A 23,085-nucleotide genomic window follows, 5' to 3' on the forward strand; every position below is an offset into this window, starting at 1 on the left:
CCTCATCCACTCGAGCCAGAGATTAATATCCGAATAACCTGTTTCTATGGCCATGGTATCTACAAAGGTGGGGTTTGCTATTGCTATAAATTTATTATAAGCCTGAATATGATGTTCCAAAGCACGGACTAAGGGTTCTTTACTGGGTTCTTTCCAATCTCCTGAGGTACTGATATCCTTGATTTCAAACTTTGTCTGGTGTCCTTGAGTAGTTCCACCAAACCACCATCCAAGAACATAAGTTCCTGAATCACTAGGGACTGGGTTTTGAATGGTTAATGAAAGCCGCATACTAGGGCCTATTTTAACCAATTTCATACGTTCTGATAACGGTCTGCCTTCTTTGTCCTTACTGTTTGTGGCCACTGAATTTTTAGGTTTGTAACCCCATGAGGGACCGGAATTCCATGCGGCTGCTACCCAGGAGTTGCAATCTTCCCCCCATTCTCCTCCAGTGACACATATATATCCCTCCCCATATGCCTCATGATACCATTTATATGTTCTAGTGGCACCCTTTGGGCAGGGTAGTATTGTACAAGCATCAAAGACATATGATGCTGTAGTAGTGTTTTCAGAGTTAAACCAAAATTGTACTATCCCATTTTTGTTAGTTATGGCAATATCTGGGCGGCGTTTGCCTACTGTTGTTAATATTATACAAAGGATATGCATGATGCAGTGTAGGATACTCATGATTGAGTCGGACTGGTTTCTTCGTCTGGTGGCGGCACTTTCTTGCAGTGGGAGGCGTGGATCCAAGTATTTTTGCCTCCCACCTTGACTGAGGTAGATGTGATCAGCAGAACCTGAAACGGACCATCAAATCTGGGCTCAAGAGAATTCTTTCTCACGAATCTTTTCACTAATACCCAATCACCAGGTAATAGCCTGTGAGTCCCAGTAACTGCTTCAGGATCTGGAAGAGAAGAAAACACTCGAGCATGTATTTTAGTCAACTCCCTAGACAATGCGGTCACATAATTAGTAAGTGCATCAGATTGTACTTGTAGCTGCTGAGGATGATAACACCCTAGTCTGGGGGCAGTGCCAAACAAAATTTCATAGGGAGATAGAGAGTGTTCCCCCCTAGGGGTGTACCTGACGCTATAGAGGGCAATGGGTAGACTATCAGGCCAGGGTAAACCAGTCTCTTGAGACATCTTCAGCATTCGGGTCTTAAGAGTACCATTCATTTTCTCCACTTTGCCACTACTCTGGGGATGGTAGGGAGTGTGAAAGGATAAAGTGACTCCTAGGGCAGACCAGATTTCCTTGGTGACTGTAGCTGTGAAGGCAGGTCCTTGGTCACTTTCTATGACTTCTGGTACTCCATATCGGCACACTACTTCATTCAGAAGCTTTTTAGCTGTTGTCTTGGCTGTCATGTTGGCAGTTGGGTAGGCTTCTGGCCATCCTGAGAACATGTCGACTACCACAAGGGCATATTCAAATCTTCCACTCTTTGGCATCTGTATGTGGTCAATTTGTATCCTTTGAAATGGGTATTGGGCTCTTGCCAAATGCTTCTGGGGTGTCTTCTCCATGCGTCCTGGATTGCACTTAGCACAAATGGCACAGGATTTGCAGTAGTTGTCTGTTAGTGGTGTAATTCCTGGTGCTGTGTAGTACTTTTGAATTAGAGCATTCATAAGAGTCTTTGATAAGTGGGCTGCTCCATGTGCCCACTGTACCACTGCTGGGTACATACTCTTTGGTAGGCATGGTTTCCTGTCATTTTCAAATAGGCCATTCCTGTTCAGCACAGCTCCTTTTTGCTTCCATATGTTCTTTTCTTCAGGACTTGCTGCCTCCTGCAATACCTTCAACTGGGATCTTTCCACTGGTAGGGTCTGTAAGGCCAATGTAGGTGTATCCTCCACTCTGCTCTCCACTTCCTGTAAATTCCTAGCCGCTTGTTTGGCTGCAGAGTCTGCCAGGTTGTTGCCTTTTGCTTCTTTAGAGTTCAATTTTCCATGGGCCTTCACTTTCAGAACTGCTACTTCCGTTGGGAGGAGCAAGGCATCCATTAGGTCTTTAAGGGCCTTGCCGTGTTTTACTGGGGTCCCTGCTGCTGTCAGGAAGCCCCTATTTTTCCACAGGAGGCCAAAATTGTGGGCGGCTCCAAAAGAATAGGAGGAGTCCGTGTATACGTTCGCTGTCTGGCCTTCGGCCAATTTGCATGCCATGATAAGGGCTTGCAGTTCAGCTTCCTGTGCTGACACTGTTGGAGGGAGAGCCTCCGCTTTTAGAACTGTGTCCTCTGTAGTGACAGCATATCCTGTGTGGTATTTTCCATGTTCATCTGCAAACCTTGAGCCATCCACAAAGAGGATAAGGTCTGGATTTGGCAGTGGGTTTTCACTTACAGATGGTAAGTGAGTTGTTTCCATTTTCATCAGCTCAAAGCAGTCATGGGGGTGATCACCCATAACCTCTTCACCTTGATTCTCCCCATCACCCTCCTCATCTCCCCCCTCAGGAAGTGGAAGCAGGGTGGAAGGATTGAGAACATTACATCTCAGTAGGGTGACATTATCAGGGATCAAGAGTGAGCACTGCAGTCTGAGGTGTCTTGCTGTAGAGAGGTGCTTTGGTTGAGTCTGGTTAAGGATTGCAGAGATGTCATGAGGAGCCAGGAGGATGAGATCATGACCAAGAACTAGGTCAGATGTTTTGTCCAGCAATGCTTGTGCAGCAAAGACAGCTCTGAGACATGAGGGACCTCCTCTGGCTACAGCATCAAGTCTGCAAGAGTAGTATCCGATAGGTCGTGTCTTGTTGCCCTGAGACTGGGCCAGGACACCAGTGGCATGCCCTTGTCTCTCAGAGACAAAGAGTTTGAAAGGTTTGTCGTAGTCTGGCAGGCCAAGTGCAGGTGCTGTAGAGATGGCCGCCTTGAGATTGTGGAAGCTTGAGATAGCCTCCTGTGAGAGGTCGAAGGGATCCGTCTTCAAAACATCGTAGAGAGGTTGCATCAATAGAGAGGCTTCTGGGATCCAGGACCTGCAATAAGAAATTAGTCCAAGAAAAGCATGTAAATCCTTAGGCTTTGTTGACACAGGTATAGCCTGTATGGCTTTGATCCTGTCCTGCGTAAGGTGTCTTGTGCCTTGTGAAATACAGTGACCAAGAAAGACAACTGAAGTGGCACACCACTGTAGCTTTTGCTTTGAGGCCTTGCAGCCTTGATCTGCTAGATAGCAGAGGAGACTCTCAGAGTGCTTTTCTGCAGATGTGAGGTCATCAGCACATAACAGAAGATCATCCACATAGCTGATAAGCACTACGGATGGGTTCTGTTCTTGCCAGGTGGATAGGATTAGAGTCATGGCTTTAGCAAATTGGCTAGGTGAGTTCTGAGCCCCTTGGGGCATGACAGTCCAAGTGTATTGCTGTCCTTCATGGGTGAAGGCAAACAGATACCAGCAGCTGGGATCTAGAGGAATACTGAAGAATGCATTGCTTAAATCAACAACAGTGAAGTATTTAGCAGTTGGAGGTACTTTTGACAGCAGAGTGTGAGGATTAGGCACAATAGGAGTTTCCAGCACTGTGGCTTCATTCACAGCTCTGAGATCCTGGACCATCCGGTACTTTTCAGGTTCCCCCTTTGCAGTCTTCTTTTTAATTGGGAATAGGGGCGTGTTACAGGGGGAGGTGCATGGGATAAGAGCCCCTTTATTAACAAGTGTCTGAACTTGTTTTGAGATGGCTTCTGATTGGGCAATCTTGAGTGGATACTGGGGTTTCCTAGGCAGTGGAGCTCCTGGCTTAAGAGTAACCATAACAGGAGGAATTCTAAGTTTACCAATGTCTTCTGGACCAGTGGACCAAAGACTTTCTGGGATACGGGCAAGCACCTCTGGTGGGATGGCATGGGTGGGAGTTTGTTGAAGAGCCAACATAATCGGAAGAGAACACAGAGCAGATACATCATCAGCCTCCAGAGGGGATGAGATGGATACAGTACCATCCTGACTGAATTTGATTGAGGCCTGGAGTCTAGAAAGGACATCTGCACCTAGTAGATTAAGAGGACAGGTGTCTGAGACCACAAATCTTGCAAACAAGTGGGGTATGTTGGCTATACGGAGGGGCTTGGTGAGGGGGCTAGTACGGGGAACTCCATCAACTCCCACACATGATACATCTATTTTAGATAGAAAGGTTTTTGTTGGCAGATCCTGGGCCCTTATTACACTTCTGGCTGCACCTGTGTCTATTAAAAAGGTTGTAGGGTGCCCTTCAATGGGTAGTGTCACTTTAGCCAGAGGGCCATCATTATTAATTGAGGTAACTGCCATAGAAGGGGAGTGAGACACAGGCTTGCCCAGGACCTATGGTAGCCGAACAACATGATCCTGATTGGATCTTTGCCCCTGATTGTCAGATGGGCCATCGGATTGGGGGGATGCAGATCTTTTTCGTGATCTGCAGTCACGTTTAAAATGACCAGGCTTTTTACAGTTAAAGCAAAGGAGTTGCCTGCGTTCAGGTGGGGAATGGTCGGTGGGCTGGTCCCTAGTAACCATGAGAGGGGCAGGTTTTCTGGTCATGGCTTGACTGGATTCTAGGCCTTTTGCTACAAGTAGCAGGGTGTCAAGTGGCAGTACTCTATACTCTGGGCGTGAGAGGACAAGGCCTTTTTTCACTGGGTCCTTAAGACCATTTACAAAAGCAGAGGATAACATTTGGGTATGGGATTTGTTGGTTGAATCAAATCCCAAATCATGAAAAAGCTGTTTGAGCCTGGCATAATATTTTTCAACAGACTCAGTTTTATCCTGGCTAACATCATGAACACTTGTAGCTTGGTCTGCCAATCTATCTTGAGCCCACTTTAGGAGGCGCTCACAGAAAAAGGTACCTGACTGGTAACTGGTGTGTTCAGGATAATACCGCTTCTGGAGATGCGGTTCCATTATTGGCCAGTAGGTGTCACCAGCTTTTATCTGATATAAGCTCTGTAAATCTTTAAATGAAGCAGAGTAAGCCTGCTGGATTTCTCTGATCCTTCGGTAAAAAGGCATGGGCTGTTTCTCTGGGTCTGGGAGTTGAGACACAAGGGTGGCTGCTTGACTTGGGTTGAAAGTGACATACATTGTAGGGGCATCTGATGGGGCATTCCCTCGTGCATGTCCCATAGACTGTCTTACAGCACTATCCATCGGTGTGGTATGATTACTAGATGGATCATAGGCAGATATCTGGAAGCGGGCAGGGGTAGTATACAAATCTGCCGGCCGTCTGTGGTCTGGCCTTACAGGGGGTGGTTCTGTGCCGTCATCCACCTCTATCCCGCCGGTAGCTATACCGGACTTGTTTCTGACTGATTCATCACCCTGCTCGGACCCATCTGCCTGGGAGAGAGGGAGGATAGGGGTGGGTGGAACATAATATGAGCCATCAGGGTTAAGTACGGGATACATAGAGGTGGGGCTGGAAGTGGGAGTACCCATGCTTCCGGGAGTACCAAGATGGCCACCAGTTCCGGATGTGGAAATTGAGGTAGTTCTGGGAGTAGCAGCATGGCCACAACCGGAAGTTGGTGTCACCCTGGGTGGGGCTGGATTGGATATTATAGGACACAAGGGGGCAGGCAGTTTTGAGTCCTTACCAGGGGAGGAAAGTGGGCGGGGCCTATGGGCACCACAAGCATAACATGTATCTCGCCAGGGGGCATTCTGGGCACCACAATTAAAACACACCCATCCTGGCTCTCCCGCATATGGCGGCGGGTGTCCAAACACATTAATGGGGTATGGGGACTTTTTATCAGAACAGTTGTGATACACATACATTTTCTTCTTCCCATGTTCCGTCTCCTGCTCTAGCCAATTCTCCTGCTCCACAAATCTGGCTGTATTGTACCATGCTTCTGCTATTTTCAACAGATCATTATCAACCAACAATCCCTTTTTCTCTCTAAGCACTTTCCGCCACTCTTCTGGTTGCAACCTTCCACCAATCACAGGTTGCATATTACATATTTTCATCAACTTCCTCATCTTTTTGACATTCCCTTCACCTTCTCTCTCTGCCACCAAATCACATGCTAAAATCCCCTTCTTCGGCTTTACCGGTTTCTGTCCCATCTTTACTCTGGCCCTCCCAGTGGGAGTTCAAAGACCCTTGTTGCTCTTTCCTGCTCGTCTTTCTCACAGTCCTCTGCCTGTTCCTGGTGGCAGGGGCACCTAACTGGTTCAATTCCTCTAGCTCTTGCTGTACTTTCTATTTTGCTCCAAAGCAATCCCACTCTCCAGTTTCCTATTGGAAAATGGATATTCAATCTGAAAACTAAAAAAGGTTCCAACTCTGGCCAAACAGGGTGACGCCCCAACAACTCAATAGGATAACCTGGGACGTTAACCTGAATCAATCTCCACCCTCTTGCTGAAACTCCTAGCATTAACCCACAAACACAATCAGGACATGACATGACATATACAAACAAAATACAATACACTAAAACACTGCTCTGGGCAGATCAGAGGTGTCTCATTACCAGGGAATTTCCTCCCGTGCTCACGCACTTATCTCCTGGCTGTTGGCCAGACGTCAATAATCACTAATACCTTCTCTCACAGATTCCTGGAAGAAGGGTTATTAGCATTCCCTGTAATACAACTCCTCAGTGAAACTGTGAATCTGTCCACACACACACTCTGTGTAAAAGAAGGCTTACAGGAATATCTTATAACCCGAGGGACTCACGTATTATACTTTGCAACACAACACGTATGTTCAAGATTCCGCCTCCCAAGAGACTCCTTGAATTTCCAGGTGTCCAACACCCAATTTAATCCACTAATATCCTGATAACTGACAGAACAAAAAGTCTCTGCAGCAACAGTTATTATTGCCCTCGGTCTATTCAATTCCCCAGAGACCTATACACCATACATTCCCGGGAACAAGTAATGAGCAAGCACACACACTCGGATCAACACATAGATCCGAACAATAGATAAACACACTTTTTGACAGGTCCAGTAAATAGAACTCGAGCAAAAACTATACCTGTCTTTTTGTGGCCTGTAAGACAATTGACTAAACCATAAGGCAACCAAGCGGGGGAGACAGTGTACTGGTTAGGTTACAAGAAAAATTCTGTCCTACCGTACAGGAGGCGATCAACTCTCGTCTGTTTCCATCCAACGATTGGTTAACCCAATGGCTCTGGTCGCAATTGGCATCAGGCCAAACTCGAGTCCCTGTTCAGGCGCCACTTGTAATAGAAAGCCTTTTTGGTCAGGCTACTGGTTTATCTATTGTCGGGCAGACTGGAAGGTATGAGAAGATGCATGCATCGGAGGAGAGAAATGAGACAACTGACACACGGTTCAGATAACCAAATCTCTTCTGTTTATTCAAACGTCTTTCATGGGTTTATAAGGACTCAAGATCATCATAAAATCAACACCCATATTACTGATCATATTTTCCATGACGTGTGTGTATGTGTGTGCAATCTGTCAGGCGATAAGTTTATAGCCCTATTTTATGCTGCCTAAGCGCTGAGTTTGACTTTTCTTCCAGGTGGTCACCCTGACATTCTATCGATCGGGTATTAACAAGCAGGTGTTACGCCGAGCGCTCCGGGTCCCCGCTCCTCCCCGGAGCGCTCGCTACACTCTCCCCGCTGCAGCGCTCCGGTCAGATCCACTGACCCGGGGCGCTGCGATTCCGCTTCCAGCCGGGATGCGATTCGCGATGCGGGTAGCGCCCGCTCGCGATGCGCACCCCGGCTCCCGTACCTGACTCGCTCTCCCTCGGTCCTGTCCCGGCGCGCGCGGCCCCGCTCCCTAGGGCGCGCGCGCGCCGGGTCTTTGCGATTTAAAGGGCCACTGCGCCGCTGATTGGCGCAGTGATTCCAATTAGTGTCTTCACCTGTGCACTTCCCTATATCACCTCACTTCCCCTGCACTTCCTTGCCGGATCTTGTTGCCATTGTGCCAGTGAAAGCGTTTCCTTGTGTGTTCCTAGCCTGTGTTCCAGACGTCCTGCCGTTGCCCCTGACTACGATCCTTGCTGCCTGCCCCGACCTTCTGCTACGTCCGACCTTGCTTCTGTCTACTCCCTTGTACCGCGCCTATCTTCAGCAGCCTGAGAGGTGAGCCGTTGCTAGTGGATACGACCTGGTCACTACCGCCGCAGCAAGACCATCCCGCTTTGCGGCGGGCTCTGGTGAAAACCAGTAGTGACTTAGAACCGGTCCACTAGCACGGTCCACGCCAATCCCTCTCTGGCACAGAGGATCCACTACCTGCCAGCCGGCATCGTGACAGTAGATCCGGCCATGGATCCCGCTGAAGTTCCTCTGCCAGTTGTCGCTGACCTCACCACGGTGGTCGCCCAGCAGTCACAACAGATAGCGCAACAAGGCCAACAGCTGTCTCAACTGACCGTTATGCTACAGCAGTTACTACCACAGCTTCAGCAGTCATCTCCTCCGCCAGCTCCTGCACCTCCTCCGCAGCGAGTGGCCGCTCCTGGTCTACGCCTATCCTTGCCGGATAAATTTGATGGGGACTCTAAGTTTTGCCGTGGCTTTCTTTCCCAATGTTCCCTGCATCTGGAGATGATGTCGGACCTGTTTCCCACTGAAAGGTCTAAGGTGGCTTTCGTAGTCAGCCTTCTGTCTGGAAAAGCCCTGTCTTGGGCCACACCGCTCTGGGACCGCAATGACCCCGTCACTGCCTCCGTACACTCCTTCTTCTCGGAAATCCGAAGTGTCTTTGAGGAACCTGCCCGAGCCTCTTCTGCTGAGACTGCCCTGTTGAACCTGGTCCAGGGTAATTCTTCCGTTGGCGAGTATGCCGTACAATTCCGTACTCTTGCTTCAGAATTATCCTGGAACAATGAGGCCCTCTGCGCGACCTTTAAAAAAGGCCTATCCAGCAACATTAAAGATGTTCTGGCCGCACGAGAAATGCCTGCTAATCTTCATGAACTTCTTCACCTAGCCACTCGCATTGACATGCGTTTTTCCGAAAGGCGTCAGGAGCTCCGCCAAGATATGGACTCTGTTCGCACGAGGCGTTTCTTCTCCTCGGCTCCTCTCTCCTCTGGTCCCCTGCAATCTGTTCCTGTGCCTCCCGCCGTGGAGGCTATGCAGGTCGACCGGTCTCGCCTGACACCTCAAGAGAGGACACGACGCCGCATGGAGAACCTCTGCCTGTACTGTGCTAGTACCGAACACTTCCTGAGGGATTGTCCTATCCGTCCTCCCCGCCTGGAAAGACGTACGCTGACTCCGCACAAGGGTGAGACAATCCTTGATGTCTACTCTGCTTCTCCACGTCTTACTGTGCCTGTGCGGATGTCTGCCTCTGCCTTCTCCTTCTCTACTGTGGCCTTCTTGGACTCTGGATCTGCAGGAAATTTTATTTTGGCCTCTCTCGTCAACAGGTTCAACATCCCAGTGACCAGTCTCGCCAGACCCCTTTACATCAATTGTGTAAACAATGAAAGATTGGACTGTACCATACGTTTCCGCACGGAGCCCCTTCTAATGAGCATCGGATCTCATCACGAGAGGATTGAACTTTTGGTCCTCCCCAATTGCACCTCGGAAATTCTCCTTGGACTTCCCTGGCTTCAACTTCATTCCCCAACCCTGGATTGGTCCACTGGGGAGATCAAGAGTTGGGGGCCCTCTTGTTCCAAGGACTGTCTAAAACCGGTTCCCAGTAACCCTTGCCGTGACTCTGTGGTTCCTCCAGTAACCGGTCTCCCTAAGGCCTATATGGACTTCGCGGATGTTTTCTGCAAAAAACAAGCGGAGACTCTACCTCCTCACAGGCCTTATGATTGTCCTATCGACCTCCTCCCGGGCACTACTCCACCCCGGGGCAGAATTTATCCTCTCTCTGCCCCAGAGACTCTTGCCATGTCTGAATACGTCCAGGAAAATTTAAAAAAGGGCTTTATCCGTAAATCCTCCTCTCCTGCCGGAGCCGGATTTTTCTTTGTGTCCAAAAAAGATGGCTCCCTACGTCCTTGCATTGACTACCGCGGTCTTAATAAAATCACGGTTAAGAACCGCTACCCCCTACCCCTCATCTCTGAACTCTTTGATCGCCTCCAAGGTGCCCACATCTTTACTAAATTGGACTTAAGAGGCGCCTATAACCTCATCCGCATCAGAGAGGGGGATGAGTGGAAAACAGCATTTAACACCAGAGATGGACACTTTGAGTATCTGGTCATGCCCTTTGGCCTGTGCAACGCCCCTGCTGTCTTCCAAGACTTTGTTAATGAAATTTTTCGTGATCTGTTATACTCCTGTGTTGTTGTATATCTGGATGATATCCTAATTTTTTCGGCCAATCTAGAAGAACACCGCCAGCATGTCCGTATGGTTCTTCAGAGACTTCGTGACAATCAACTCTATGCTAAAATTGAGAAATGTCTGTTTGAATGCCAATCTCTTCCTTTTCTAGGATATTTGGTCTCTGGCCAGGGACTACAAATGGATCCAGACAAACTCTCTGCCGTCTTAGATTGGCCACGCCCCTCCGGACTCCGTGCTATCCAACGCTTTTTGGGGTTCGCCAATTATTACAGGCAATTTATTCCACATTTTTCTACCCTTGTGGCTCCTATCGTGGCTTTAACCAAAAAAAATGCCGATCCCAAGTCCTGGCCTCCTCAAGCGGAAGACGCCTTTAAACGACTCAAGTCTGCCTTTTCTTCGGCTCCCGTGCTCTCCAGACCTGACCCTTCCAAACCCTTCCTACTGGAGGTTGATGCCTCCTCAGTGGGAGCTGGAGCTGTTCTTCTACAGAAAAATTCTTCCGGGCATGCCGTCACTTGTGGTTTTTTTTCTAGGACCTTCTCTCCGGCGGAGAGGAACTACTCCATCGGGGATCGAGAGCTTCTAGCCATTAAATTAGCACTTGAGGAATGGAGGCATCTGCTGGAGGGATCAAGATTTCCAGTTATTATTTACACCGACCACAAGAACCTCTCCTACCTCCAGTCTGCCCAACGGCTGAATCCTCGCCAGGCCCGGTGGTCTCTGTTCTTTGCCCGGTTTAATTTTGAGATTCACTTTCGTCCTGCCGATAAGAACATTAGGGCCGATGCTCTCTCTCGTTCCTCGGATGCCTCAGAAGTTGAACTCTCTCCGCAACACATCATTCCACCTGACTGCCTGATCTCCACTTCTCCTGCCTTCATCAGGCAAACTCCTCCAGGAAAGACCTTTGTTTCTCCACGCCAACGCCTCGGAATCCTCAAATGGGGTCACTCCTCCCATCTCGCAGGTCATGTGGGCATCAAGAAATCTCTGCAACTCATCTCCCGCTTCTATTGGTGGCCGACTCTGGAGACGGATGTTGTGGACTTTGTGCGAGCCTGCACTATCTGTGCCCGGGATAAGACTCCTCGCCAGAAGCCCGCTGGTTTTCTTCATCCCCTGCCTGTCCCCGAACAGCCTTGGTCTCTGATTGGTATGGATTTTATTACTGATTTACCCCCTTCCCGTGGCAACACTGTTATTTGGGTGGTCGTTGATCGATTCTCCAAAATGGCACATTTCATCCCTCTTCCTGGTCTTCCTTCAGCGCCTCAGTTGGCTAAACAATTTTTTGTACACATTTTTCGTCTTCACGGGTTGCCTACGCAGATCGTCTCGGATAGAGGTGTCCAATTCGTGTCTAAATTCTGGAGGGCTCTCTGTAAACAACTCAAGATTAAATTAAATTTTTCTTCTGCATATCATCCCCAGTCCAATGGACAAGTAGAAAGAATTAACCAGGTCTTGGGTGATTATTTGCGACATTTTGTTTCCTCCCGCCAGGATGACTGGGCAGATCTCCTTCCATGGGCCGAATTCTCGTATAACTTCAGAGTCTCTGAATCTTCCTCCAAATCCCCATTTTTCGTGGTGTACGGCCGTCACCCTCTTCCCCCCCTCCCTACCCCCTTGCCCTCTGGTCTACCCGCTGTGGGTGAAATTTCTCGTGACCTTTCCATCATATGGAGAGAGACCCAAAATTCTCTCTTACAGGCTTCATCACGCATGAAGAAGTTCGCAGATAAGAAAAGAAGAGCCCCTCCCGTTTTTTCCCCTGGAGACAAGGTATGGCTCTCCGCTAAATATGTCCGCTTCCGTGTCCCTAGCTACAAGTTGGGACCACGCTATCTTGGTCCTTTCAAAATTTTGTGTCAAATTAATCCTGTCTCTTACAAACTTCTTCTTCCTCCTTCTCTTCGGATCCCTAATGCCTTTCACGTCTCTCTTCTTAAACCACTCATCCTCAACCGTTTTTCTCCCAAATCTGTTCCTCCCACTCCTGTTTCCGGCTCCTCGGACATCTTCTCTGTCAAAGAGATCTTAGCCTCTAAAAAGGTCAGAGGGAAAACTTTTTTTTTAGTGGACTGGGAGGGTTGTGGTCCTGAAGAGAGATCCTGGGAACCTGAGGACAACATCCTAGACAAAAGTCTGCTCCTCAGGTTCTCAGGCTCTAAGAAGAGGGGGAGACCCAAGGGGGGGGTACTGTTACGCCGAGCGCTCCGGGTCCCCGCTCCTCCCCGGAGCGCTCGCTACACTCTCCCCGCTGCAGCGCTCCGGTCAGATCCACTGACCCGGGGCGCTGCGATTCCGCTTCCAGCCGGGATGCGATTCGCGATGCGGGTAGCGCCCGCTCGCGATGCGCACCCCGGCTCCCGTACCTGACTCGCTCTCCCTCGGTCCTGTCCCGGCGCGCGCGGCCCCGCTCCCTAGGGCGCGCGCGCGCCGGGTCTTTGCGATTTAAAGGGCCACTGCGCCGCTGGTTGGCGCAGTGATTCCAATTAGTGTCTTCACCTGTGCACTTCCCTATATCACCTCACTTCCCCTGCACTTCCTTGCCGGATCTTGTTGCCATTGTGCCAGTGAAAGCGTTTCCTTGTGTGTTCCTAGCCTGTGTTCCAGACCTCCTGCCGTTGCCCCTGACTACGATCCTTGCTGCCTGCCCCGACCTTCTGCTACGTCCGACCTTGCTTCTGTCTACTCCCTTGTACCGCGCCTATCTTCAGCAGCCTGAGAGGTGAGCCGTTGCTAGTGGATACGACCTGGTCACTACCGCCGCAGCAAGACCATCCCGCTTTGCGGCGGGCTCTGGTGAAAACCAGTAGTGACTTAGAACCGGTCCACTAGCACGGTCCACGCCAATCCCTCTCTGGCACAGAGGATCCACTACCTGCCAGCCGGCATCGTGACAGCAGGCAATATCCCCATATCAGTGTGTGTCCAGGACACACATCCTGATATGGCCATCATTATCTCCTTTCAACAGAAATATTAGTAATCGAACAAAGTTCAATCTTAATGTCCTAATACTGCCACGTTGGAAGGAAGGTTTTTGCCATCTGTTACTTTTAAGCTGATATTTTCTAGAAGCAGAGATGCAAGATTGAATATAGCAGTGTGAATTAAAGAGACATAGACATTACATTATTATAGACATATATGATTAATGTTTTAAGGTATATTTCATATCACAAGACCCCCATCCACTACAACGGCATCTGGAGAGTTGGTAAGAAACTGTGTGTGCCAACAGTCTTGTACCCCATGGTAGCATACTATGTATGGCCCCATACACTAAGCAGAAGGGAGCTATGGGGGAGATTTATCATTGAGTTTACCCCTTTTTCTTGTATATTTTTTGCGCAAAAATTTGCTCAGTGACTTTCATTGCATCTTTTTTGTGCGTCTTTAATTAAGAGAAAAAAGCAAGTACTCTATTTTTTGTGTATTATGGAATGCATTCTACAGTGGATACTAATTTATAATGTGCATTTTTTTTGTTTAGACACATTTTGTTTGCGCAAATACGTTTTTAATGCAAAAATACACAATACACAATACACAATACAAATACATCAAAAAGGACATGTAGGAAAGTGTTCTACCGAGACAGCTGGGGGATGCAGGAGCTGTCCCTCAACACTGCTTAACTACAACTACTCCCATGATGGGAGTAGTTGTAGTACCGCAGTGCTGAGAGACGGCACTTGCACATCTCCCCCGGCTGTGGGACTATTTTGGGACTTTTAGGACTACTACTCCCATCATGGACAGACTCCGTCCATGATTGGAGTTATAGTCCAGGGGTTGAGGTGCAGATTGCAGCAGGTCATTCTCCAGAGACCCGCTGTGATCCGCATTTATTAAGTTAACAAGCTGGCGGCACATGCGACTACACTGCTCTCCCCGCCGGCTCCAGGCAGGGAATACTGTATTCATAATTCATAATCACCGCCACTGGGAGACGGGAGCTCTGATTGGTGAATAGCTATTCACCAATCAGAGCTCCGGTATCCCAGTGGTGGCGATTATGAATTGTTAGAGATGTATACAGGTACCGGCAGGGTGTGCAGTGTAGCAGCATGTGCCACTGGCTTATTAACTTAATAAATGTGGATTGCAACAGGTCTCAGCAGAATGACTTGTTGCGATCTGCACCTCAGGACTATAACGCCCATCATAGACGGAGTCTGTCCATGATGGGAGTAGTAGTCCTAAAAGTCCCACAGCCGGGAGATGTGCAAGTGCCATCTCTCAGCAATGCGGTACCACAACTACTCCAATCATGGGACAGACTCTGTCCCAGGATGGGAGTAGTAGTCCAAGGGCAGAGGGACAGATCGAGCTACACAGTCCAGGTCTGAGTCTGTTCTCATTTTGCATAATGGGAACAAATCCTTCCTGGCAGTGTGTTCCCAAACAGGGAGACTCCAGCTGTTGCTTAACTACAGCCCCTTTCATGGGAGTTGTAGTTTAGCAACAATTGGAAGCTCCCTGTTGGAAGCTCCCTGTCTCCCTGGGGAGAGCGCAAAAAATGTACTACCCCATACTTCTTGTTTTTCTTTTCCACTTATTTTAGATACCTCAATGCAGAGGACTACGTCAGATTTGGTGGACTGCGACGATGACCAGCGTTTTTTTTATTTCAATAAAATGGTTAATGAGGGCTGTGGGGGAGTGTTTTTTTTTTTATAAAAATGTATTTTCAATGTGTTGTGTTTTTTTATAATTGAATTTTCAGGCTTAGTAGTGGAAGCTGTCTTACAGACGGAATCCATTACTAAGCCGGGGCTTAGCGTTAGCCCCAAAATCAGCTAACGCTAACCTCCAAATATTACCCCAGTACCCACTACCACAGGGGTGCCGGGAAAAGCCGGTACCAACAGGCCCGGAGAATCAAAAATTGTGCTCCTGGGCCCAGGCGGTAAAAGGCTTGCATTATTTGGGCTGGTCCTCGCCCACCCGTTACATCAGGCTGTTGCTGCTTGGTTGGTATCTTGCTGATACTGAAAATAGGGGAAATAGGGAAAATATAAATAAATAAATAAACATTTTTTCATTATCAGCCAGATATCAACCAAGCAGCAACAGCCTGACATTACCAGGGTGGGCGAGGACCATTGTTACTGGCCTTTCCCAGCCTAAATAATTCCAGCCTGTTACCGCCTAGGCACAGGAGTGCCATTTTTGATGCTCCGGGCCTGTTGATACCGACTCTTCCCAGCATCCCTGTGGCTGTGGGTATTGGGTAATAATCGGGGGTTAGCGCTAACTGATTTTGGGGCTAACGCTAAGCCCCAGCTTAGTAATGGATTCTGACAGCTTCCACTAATAAGTAGTGATGAGCGGCATTGCCCATATTTGAATTTGCGATATTTCGCAAATATATAGATGAATGTTCGTCCTATATTAGAGAATTTTGCATATTTGTTATATTCACATATGTGAATATTTGCATATGTTTGCAAATTTGAGGAAGAAAACTGTGAGGGGGTGGGCAACTTTACTATTGGTTGCTAGGGATGTTGTTGATAACCTCTGAAAAGTGTATTTGCATTATTTTAATTGGCCCACAAGTGAAAAGAAGGAATATGCAAATATTCACATATGCGAATATTCACATATGCACATAGGAGGATAAAAAACGAATATTCGCAATTTTGAATATATGGTGAATATATTCGCAATATTTGCGAATTTGTGATATTCGCGTAAAAAATTTGAAATGCGGATATTCGGGCCCAACACTACTAATAAACCTGAAAATTCAATTATAAAAAATGCAACACATTGAAAAAAAATTTATTTAAAAAAAACACTACCCCACAGCCCTCGTTAACCCTTTTATTGACATTTAAAAAAAACTCTGTTCATCATCGCAATCCCCCAAATCAGACATAGTCCTCCGCATTCACGTATCTAAAATGAGAAGAAAACAAAAACAATAAAACTATAACCATTTTTGTGATTTCTACACTATCAAAAAGCTGCTGTGAAATTTTTTATGTAAACTGGACTCTCACCCCTTTGAAAATATAATGTAAAGCCGACAAAATACGTGGTCACGCCCACTTTTACAAAATTGACGTGAACAGTGTAAACCACGGCACAAAGCTCTTTGAAAATGTGGCCAATACTTTTCATGCCAAAATTGTTATTTTATTTATTTTTTGGCACAAAATTATTTGAGAATCTCCCCCTCTGTGTAATTTATAAAAATGTATGATTTTACTATTGCGCAGAGTTTTGTTCGGCACACACAGCTGCTCCAGCACGTCTAGCTATTTGAGCAGTGCACCCCGGGAAAATGCCACACCTCTGTGAAGTTTGAGGTAGAGAAGGAGTGCACGGTAGAGCGAGGGGGGCGTTTCTATATTTGCACAATATGTATCAAAGGAGTGCACAACTTTTGTAAATCTTGAGCAAGAGTGTAAATTAGACTAGCAGTGTAAAGGGGTAGATCTGTGTCTACAATAGACACCTAATGATAAATCTCCCCTTATGTGTGTAGTAATGTCTCAGGATTCAACAATGCAGAAAGAAGGTTTGTACTGACTTTATTATATGCATCTGTTATGACCTAGATAAAACAATGAAGATACCTAACCAACACACTCCATAATCATCTCACCTGTTTCACAGACTATGAGTAGACTTCATCTAACTGACCAAGGTGGACCAATATAAATATGTCCTTGTCTGACTGTACTGATTGCCTAACCATAAATACAGTAAAGAATACTACTAAGAACCTTTTGTAAACTTGTGCCTAGTTCAGATTATGTAATTGTTACCCAGTTCCTTTAACCCATGATTGAGTGTGTGTCAGGAAATAAGTGAGAAAAGAGATGCTTACAAATGATGATCCCGTATAGATGTGTTTAAGAATATGCACTGGATATTGCAAATGACTGTGAATCCTGAATTTTTGTAGTGTAATTGTGCAAACAAATGGACTTGATGAACTGATGAAAGAAAGACCGAGCAAAAGGTTTATAAACGTCATGAAATTATTGGACAGATAACTAATTGATCTAATGGCCTGATATAAATATATATCAGTTCTGAGACTTCTTAAACGGAGCCTGAGCTGTTTTTCAGGACACACTACCTGTGAAGGTGGTGTGGTGAGCTAATGTAAATATATGTATATATATATATATATATATATATATATATATATATATATATATATAGTCATGGTCGTAAATGTTGGCACCCCTGAAATTTTTCTAGAAAAGGAAGTATTCCTCACAGAAAAGCATTGCAGTAACAAATGTCTCGCTATACACATGTTTATTCCTTTTGTGTGTATTAGAACTAAACCAAATTAGGGGTTCAGGGCGCTGCATTCCCCCCCCCCCCCCCATACAGTTATAGCTGCACCAATCACACACAGTATATACTCCCCCCACCCCCCCCCTGACACAGCCACCCCCCCACCACCTCCCGCCACCGTAGAAAAAAGGCAACGGCTCACCATGCATTTTCGGCAGCGGAGGCACACGCTTTCCTTGCCTCCAACTCCGAATCTGCCAGTGAGGGCGATGAAAATCCTACATTCCTGTGTTCTTCATCGTCCTCCTCATCATCTAGCAGTCATGATGAGTCACCTGTATGGCGGCAGAGACGCCGCCAGGCGAGGCCCCGCACCCCCCATGATAGTGGCCCAGTGGCCGGCACTAGCACGAGCGACAATGCCGCTGGTACTAGGAGTCCGACCCCCCAGACAAGTTTACCGGAGCCCCCTTCCAGTGAACCTGTCTGGAGACCCCAAGAGGCTTATCAGCCACGGGTTCCGGAGTTTGTTGGCGACTCCGGAATCCGGATTGACACGGCTGGGTTCACTGAAATTGACTATTTCAGTTATTTTTTCCGTGACGGCCTGGTCAATATAATGGTGGACCAGACGAATCTGTATGCCAGGCAGTCCATCGCCCACCACCCTGATTCTTTTTTGGCCAGGTCCAATGAATGGTACGCCATTGATGCTGCAGAGATGAGGACATTTTGGGCCTCTTGCTGCATATGGGTGTCACGATGCCGGCTGGCAGGAGGTGGATCCTCTGTGCCAGAGAGGGATGGCGAGGACCGTGCTAGTGGACCGGTTCTAAGACACTACTGGTTTTCACCAGAGCCCGCCGCAAAGCGGGATGGTCTTGCTGCGGCGGTAGTGACCAGGTCGTATCCACTAGCAACGGCACCTCTCTGGCTGCTGAAGATAGGCGAGGTACAAGGGAGTAGGCAGAAGCAAAGTCGGACGTAGCAGAAGGTCGGGGGCAGGCGGCAAGGTTCGTAGTCAGGGGAGATAGCAATAGTTCTGGTACACAGGGTATAAACACACAAAGAACGCTTTCACTGGCACTAAGGCAACAAGATCCGGCAGGGGAGTGCAAGGGAGGAGACTAGATATAAGCAGGGAACAGGTGGGAACCAATTAAGCTAATTGGGCCAGGCACCAATCATTGGTGCACTGGCCCTTTAAGTCTCAGGGAGCTGGCGCGCGCGCGCCCTAGAGAGCGGAGCCGCGCGCGCCAGCACATGACCGCAGGAGACGGGAACGGGTAAGTGACCTGGGATGCGACTCGCAAGCGGGCGCGTCCCGCTGTGCGAATCGCATCCCCAACGGCCATGGCAGAGCAGCGCTCCCGGTCAGCGCTGACCGGGGAGCTGCAGGGAGAAGGACGCCGTGAGCGCTCCGGGGAGGAGCGGGGACCCGGAGCGCTAGGCGTAACAGTACCCCCCCCCTTAGGTCTCCCCTTCTCTTTATCGGGTAACTGCCTCCCCTGGGATGAGGACACCGGGAAAGGATGGAGGGATTCCTCAACGGCAGGCAGAACCGCAGGAGTAGGAATGGGGAGAGAGGGCAGAGGGCGGGACCTGGCACGGGGCAGTGTGACACCAGGACGAGGGCCATGAGGGGACACAGAAGCTTGCCTGATGGAACTGGGAGGGGGGGAGGGGCATTTCCTGTGGCAGGCAGAGTCCTTAATGACCTTAGGGGGACCAGATACAGGAGGAACCACAGAGTTACGGCAAGGGTTACTGGGAACCGGTTTTAGACAGTTCTTGGAACAAGAGGACCCCCAACTCTTGATCTCCCCAGTGGACCAATCCAGGGTTGGGGAATGAAGTTGAAGCCAGGGAAGTCCAAGGAGAATTTCCGAGGTGCAATTGGGGAGGACCAAAAGTTCAATCCTCTCGTGGTGAGATCCGATGCTCATAAGAAGGGGCTCCGTGCGGAAACGTATGGTACAGTCCACCCTGGCTCCGTTGACCGCGGAAATGTGGAGTGGCTTGACAAGACGGGTCACCGGAATCCGGAATTTATTCACAAAGGAGTCCCGAATAAAATTCCCAGAAGCTCCAGAGTCCAGGCAGGCCACGGCTGAGAGGGGAGAGCTGGCTGAAGTGGAAATCCGAACAGGTACCGTGAGACGTGGAGAAGCCGACTTGGCATCAAGAGACGCCACACCCACGAGAGCTGAGTGCGAGCGTGCGTTTCCCAGACGTGGAGGACGGATTGGGCAATCCACCAGAAAATGTTCAGTACTGGCACAGTACAAACAAAGATTCTCTTCCTTACGGCGATTCCTCTCTTCCAGGGTCAGGCGAGACCGATCCACTTGCATGGCCTCCTCGGCGGGAGGCCTAGGCGCAGATTGCAGTGGAGACTGTGGGAGAGGTGTCCAGAGATCTAAGTCCTTTTCCTGGCGGAGCTCTTGATGCCTCTCAGAAAAACGCATGTCAATGCGAGTGGCTAGATGAATGAGTTCATGCAGGTTAGCAGGAGTCTCTCGTGCGGCCAGAACATCCTTAATGTTGCTGGATAGGCCTTTTTTAAAGGTCGCGCAGAGAGCCTCATTATTCCAGGATAGTTCAGAAGCAAGAGTACGGAATTGTATGGCGTACTCGCCAACGGAGGAATTACCCTGGACCAGGTTCAGCAGGGCAGTCTCAGCAGAAGAGGCTCGGGCAGGTTCCTCAAAGACACTTCGAATTTCCGAGAAGAAGGAGTGTACAGAGGCAGTGACAGGGTCATCGCGGTCCCAGAGCGGTGTGGCCCATGACAGGGCTTTTCCAGACAGAAGGCTGACTACGAAAGCCACCTTAGACCTTTCAGTAGGAAACTGATCCGACATCATCTCCAGATGCAGGGAACATTGGGAAAGGAAGCCACGGCAAAACTTAGAGTCCCCATTAAATTTGTCCGGCAAAGACAGGCGGAGGCTAGGAGTGGCCACTCGCTGCGGAAGAGGTGCAGGAGCTGGCGGAGGAGATGGTTGCTGCTGCTGTAGCTGAGACTGAATCTGCTGTAGCTGCGACTGGAGTTGCTGAGTCATGGTGGTCAAGTACGACAGCTGGTGATCTTGTTGGGCAATCTGTCGGGCTTGCTGGGCGACCAGTGTGGGGAGGTCGGCGACAACAGGCAGAGGAACTTCAGCGGGATCCATGGCCGGATCTACTGTCACGATGCCGGCTGGCAGGAGGTGGATCCTCTGTGCCAGAGAGGGATGGCGAGGACCGTGCTAGTGGACCGGTTCTAAGACACTACTGGTTTTCACCAGAGCCCGCCGCAAAGCGGGATGGTCTTGCTGCGGCGGTAGTGACCAGGTCGTATCCACTAGCAACGGCACCTCTCTGGCTGCTGAAGATAGGCGAGGTACAAGGGAGTAGGCAGAAGCAAAGTCGGACGTAGCAGAAGGTCGGGGGCAGGCGGCAAGGTTCGTAGTCAGGGGAGATAGCAATAGTTCTGGTACACAGGGTATAAACACACAAAGAACGCTTTCACTGGCACTAAGGCAACAAGATCCGGCAGGGGAGTGCAAGGGAGGAGACTAGATATAAGCAGGGAACAGGTGGGAACCAATTAAGCTAATTGGGCCAGGCACCAATCATTGGTGCACTGGCCCTTTAAGTCTCAGGGAGCTGGCGCGCGCGCGCCCTAGAGAGCGGAGCCGCGCGCGCCAGCACATGACCGCAGGAGACGGGAACGGGTAAGTGACCTGGGATGCGACTCGCAAGCGGGCGCGTCCCGCTGTGCGAATCGCATCCCCAACGGCCATGGCAGAGCAGCGCTCCCGGTCAGCGCTGACCGGGGAGCTGCAGGGAGAAGGACGCCGTGAGCGCTCCGGGGAGGAGCGGGGACCCGGAGCGCTAGGCGTAACAATGGGCCTGTTCAAAAAGCCAAGTGTCAGGCAGTACTGGTGCGGGGGCAGAATTTTAGTGTAAAAAAATAAATCTAATTTTTCATTTTCACATCCCACTTCATGAATATTTATCAAACACCTGTGGGGGGTTAAGGCTCACTGTACTCCTTGTTACGTTCCTTGAGGGGTTTAGTTTCCAAAATAGTATGTCATGCGTATTTTTTTTTTTTTTTTGCTGTCCTGGCACCATAGGGGCTTCCTAAATGCAATATGCCCCCCCCCCATTTCTGCAAAATTTGCAAATGTGACTCCTTCTCTTCTGAGCATTGTAGTGCGCCAGCAGTGCACTTGACGTCCACGCAAGTTTTCTCCTATTACCCCTTGTAAAAATGTAAAATTTGAGGGAAAACAAGCATTTCAGTGAAAAAAAATAATCATTTACAAATCCAACTTTAACGAAAAGTCGTGAAACACCTGTGGGGTGTTAAGGCTCACTGTACCCCTTGTTACGTTCCTTGAGGGGTGTAGTTTCCAAAATAGTATGCCATGTGTGTTTTTTTTTGCTGTCCTGGCACCATAGGGGCTTCCTAAATGGGACATGCCCCCCAAAAACCATTTCAGCAAAATTTGCTTTGCAAAAGCCAAATGTGACTCCTTCTCTTCTGAGCATTATAGTTTGCCAGCAGTGTACTTGACCTCCACATATGTGGTGTTTTCATACTCAGAAGAGATGGGGTTACACATTGGGAGGGGGCATTTCACCTATTACCCCTTGTAAAAATTTAAAATTTGGGGGAAAACTAGCATTTTAGTGAAAAAATATATAATTTACACATCCAACTTTAAGAAAAAGTCGTGAAACACCTGTGGGGTGTTAAGGCTCACTGGACCCCCAGACCTTGAGGGGTGTAGTTTCCAAAATAGTATGCCATGTCATTTTTTTTGCTGTTCTGGCACAATAGGGGCTTCCTAAATGCGACATGCCCCCCAGAAACCATTTCAGAAAAACTCACTCTCCAAAATCCCACCGTGGCTCCTTCCCTTCTGAGCTCTCTAGTGCACCCGTCGAACACTTGACATACACATATGAGGTATTTCCTTACTCTAGAGAAATTGGGTTACACATTTTAGGAAGATTTCTGTCCTTTTACCCTTGTAGAAATTCAAAAACTGGGTCTACAAGAACACGCCAGTGTAAAAAAATGAAGATTTTGAATTTTCTCCTTCAATTTGCTTCTATTCCTTTGAAACACTTAAAGGGTTAACAAACCTTTTGAATGTCATTTTGAATACTGTGAGGGGAGCAGTCTTTATAATGAAGTAATTTGTGGGGTATTTCTAATATGAAGGCCCTTCAAATCCACTTCAAAACAGAACTGGTCCCTGAAAAATTTCAATTTTGAAAATATTGTGAAAAATTGGAAAATTGCTGCTATACTTTGAAGCCCTCTGATGTCTTCCAAAAGTTAAAACATGTCAACTTTATGATGCAATCATAAATTAGACATGTTTTATATGTGAATCAATATATAATTTATTTGGAATATTAATTGTCCTTATAAGCAAATAGCTTAAAAGTAAAAAAAAAAATCATCACATTTTTGAATTTTTCACCAAGAAATGATGCAATTA

General features: G+C 48.2%; 1 protein-coding gene across 1 annotated transcript; it reads right to left on the reverse strand.

Moving 5' to 3' along the window:
* Positions 1-274: 274 nt before the first annotated feature.
* On the reverse strand, positions 275-4,130 carry LOC130293224 (protein NYNRIN-like). The gene has a single exon (XM_056541726.1). It carries the CDS (start codon positions 3,906-3,908, stop codon positions 693-695), a length of 3,216 nt encoding a protein of 1,071 aa, XP_056397701.1. The 5' UTR covers positions 3,909-4,130; the 3' UTR covers positions 275-692.
* Positions 4,131-23,085: the final 18,955 nt, after the last annotated feature.

The sequence above is a fragment of the Hyla sarda genome, chromosome 10, assembly GCF_029499605.1.
Source record: "Hyla sarda isolate aHylSar1 chromosome 10, aHylSar1.hap1, whole genome shotgun sequence".
Classification (NCBI taxonomy): domain Eukaryota; kingdom Metazoa; phylum Chordata; class Amphibia; order Anura; family Hylidae; genus Hyla; species Hyla sarda.

Excerpts from the sequence above, each read along its gene's own strand:
- LOC130293224 (XM_056541726.1), bottom strand. The coding sequence starts at position 3,908 with ATGTTGGCTCTTCAACAAACTCCCACCCATGCCATCCCACCAGAGGTG.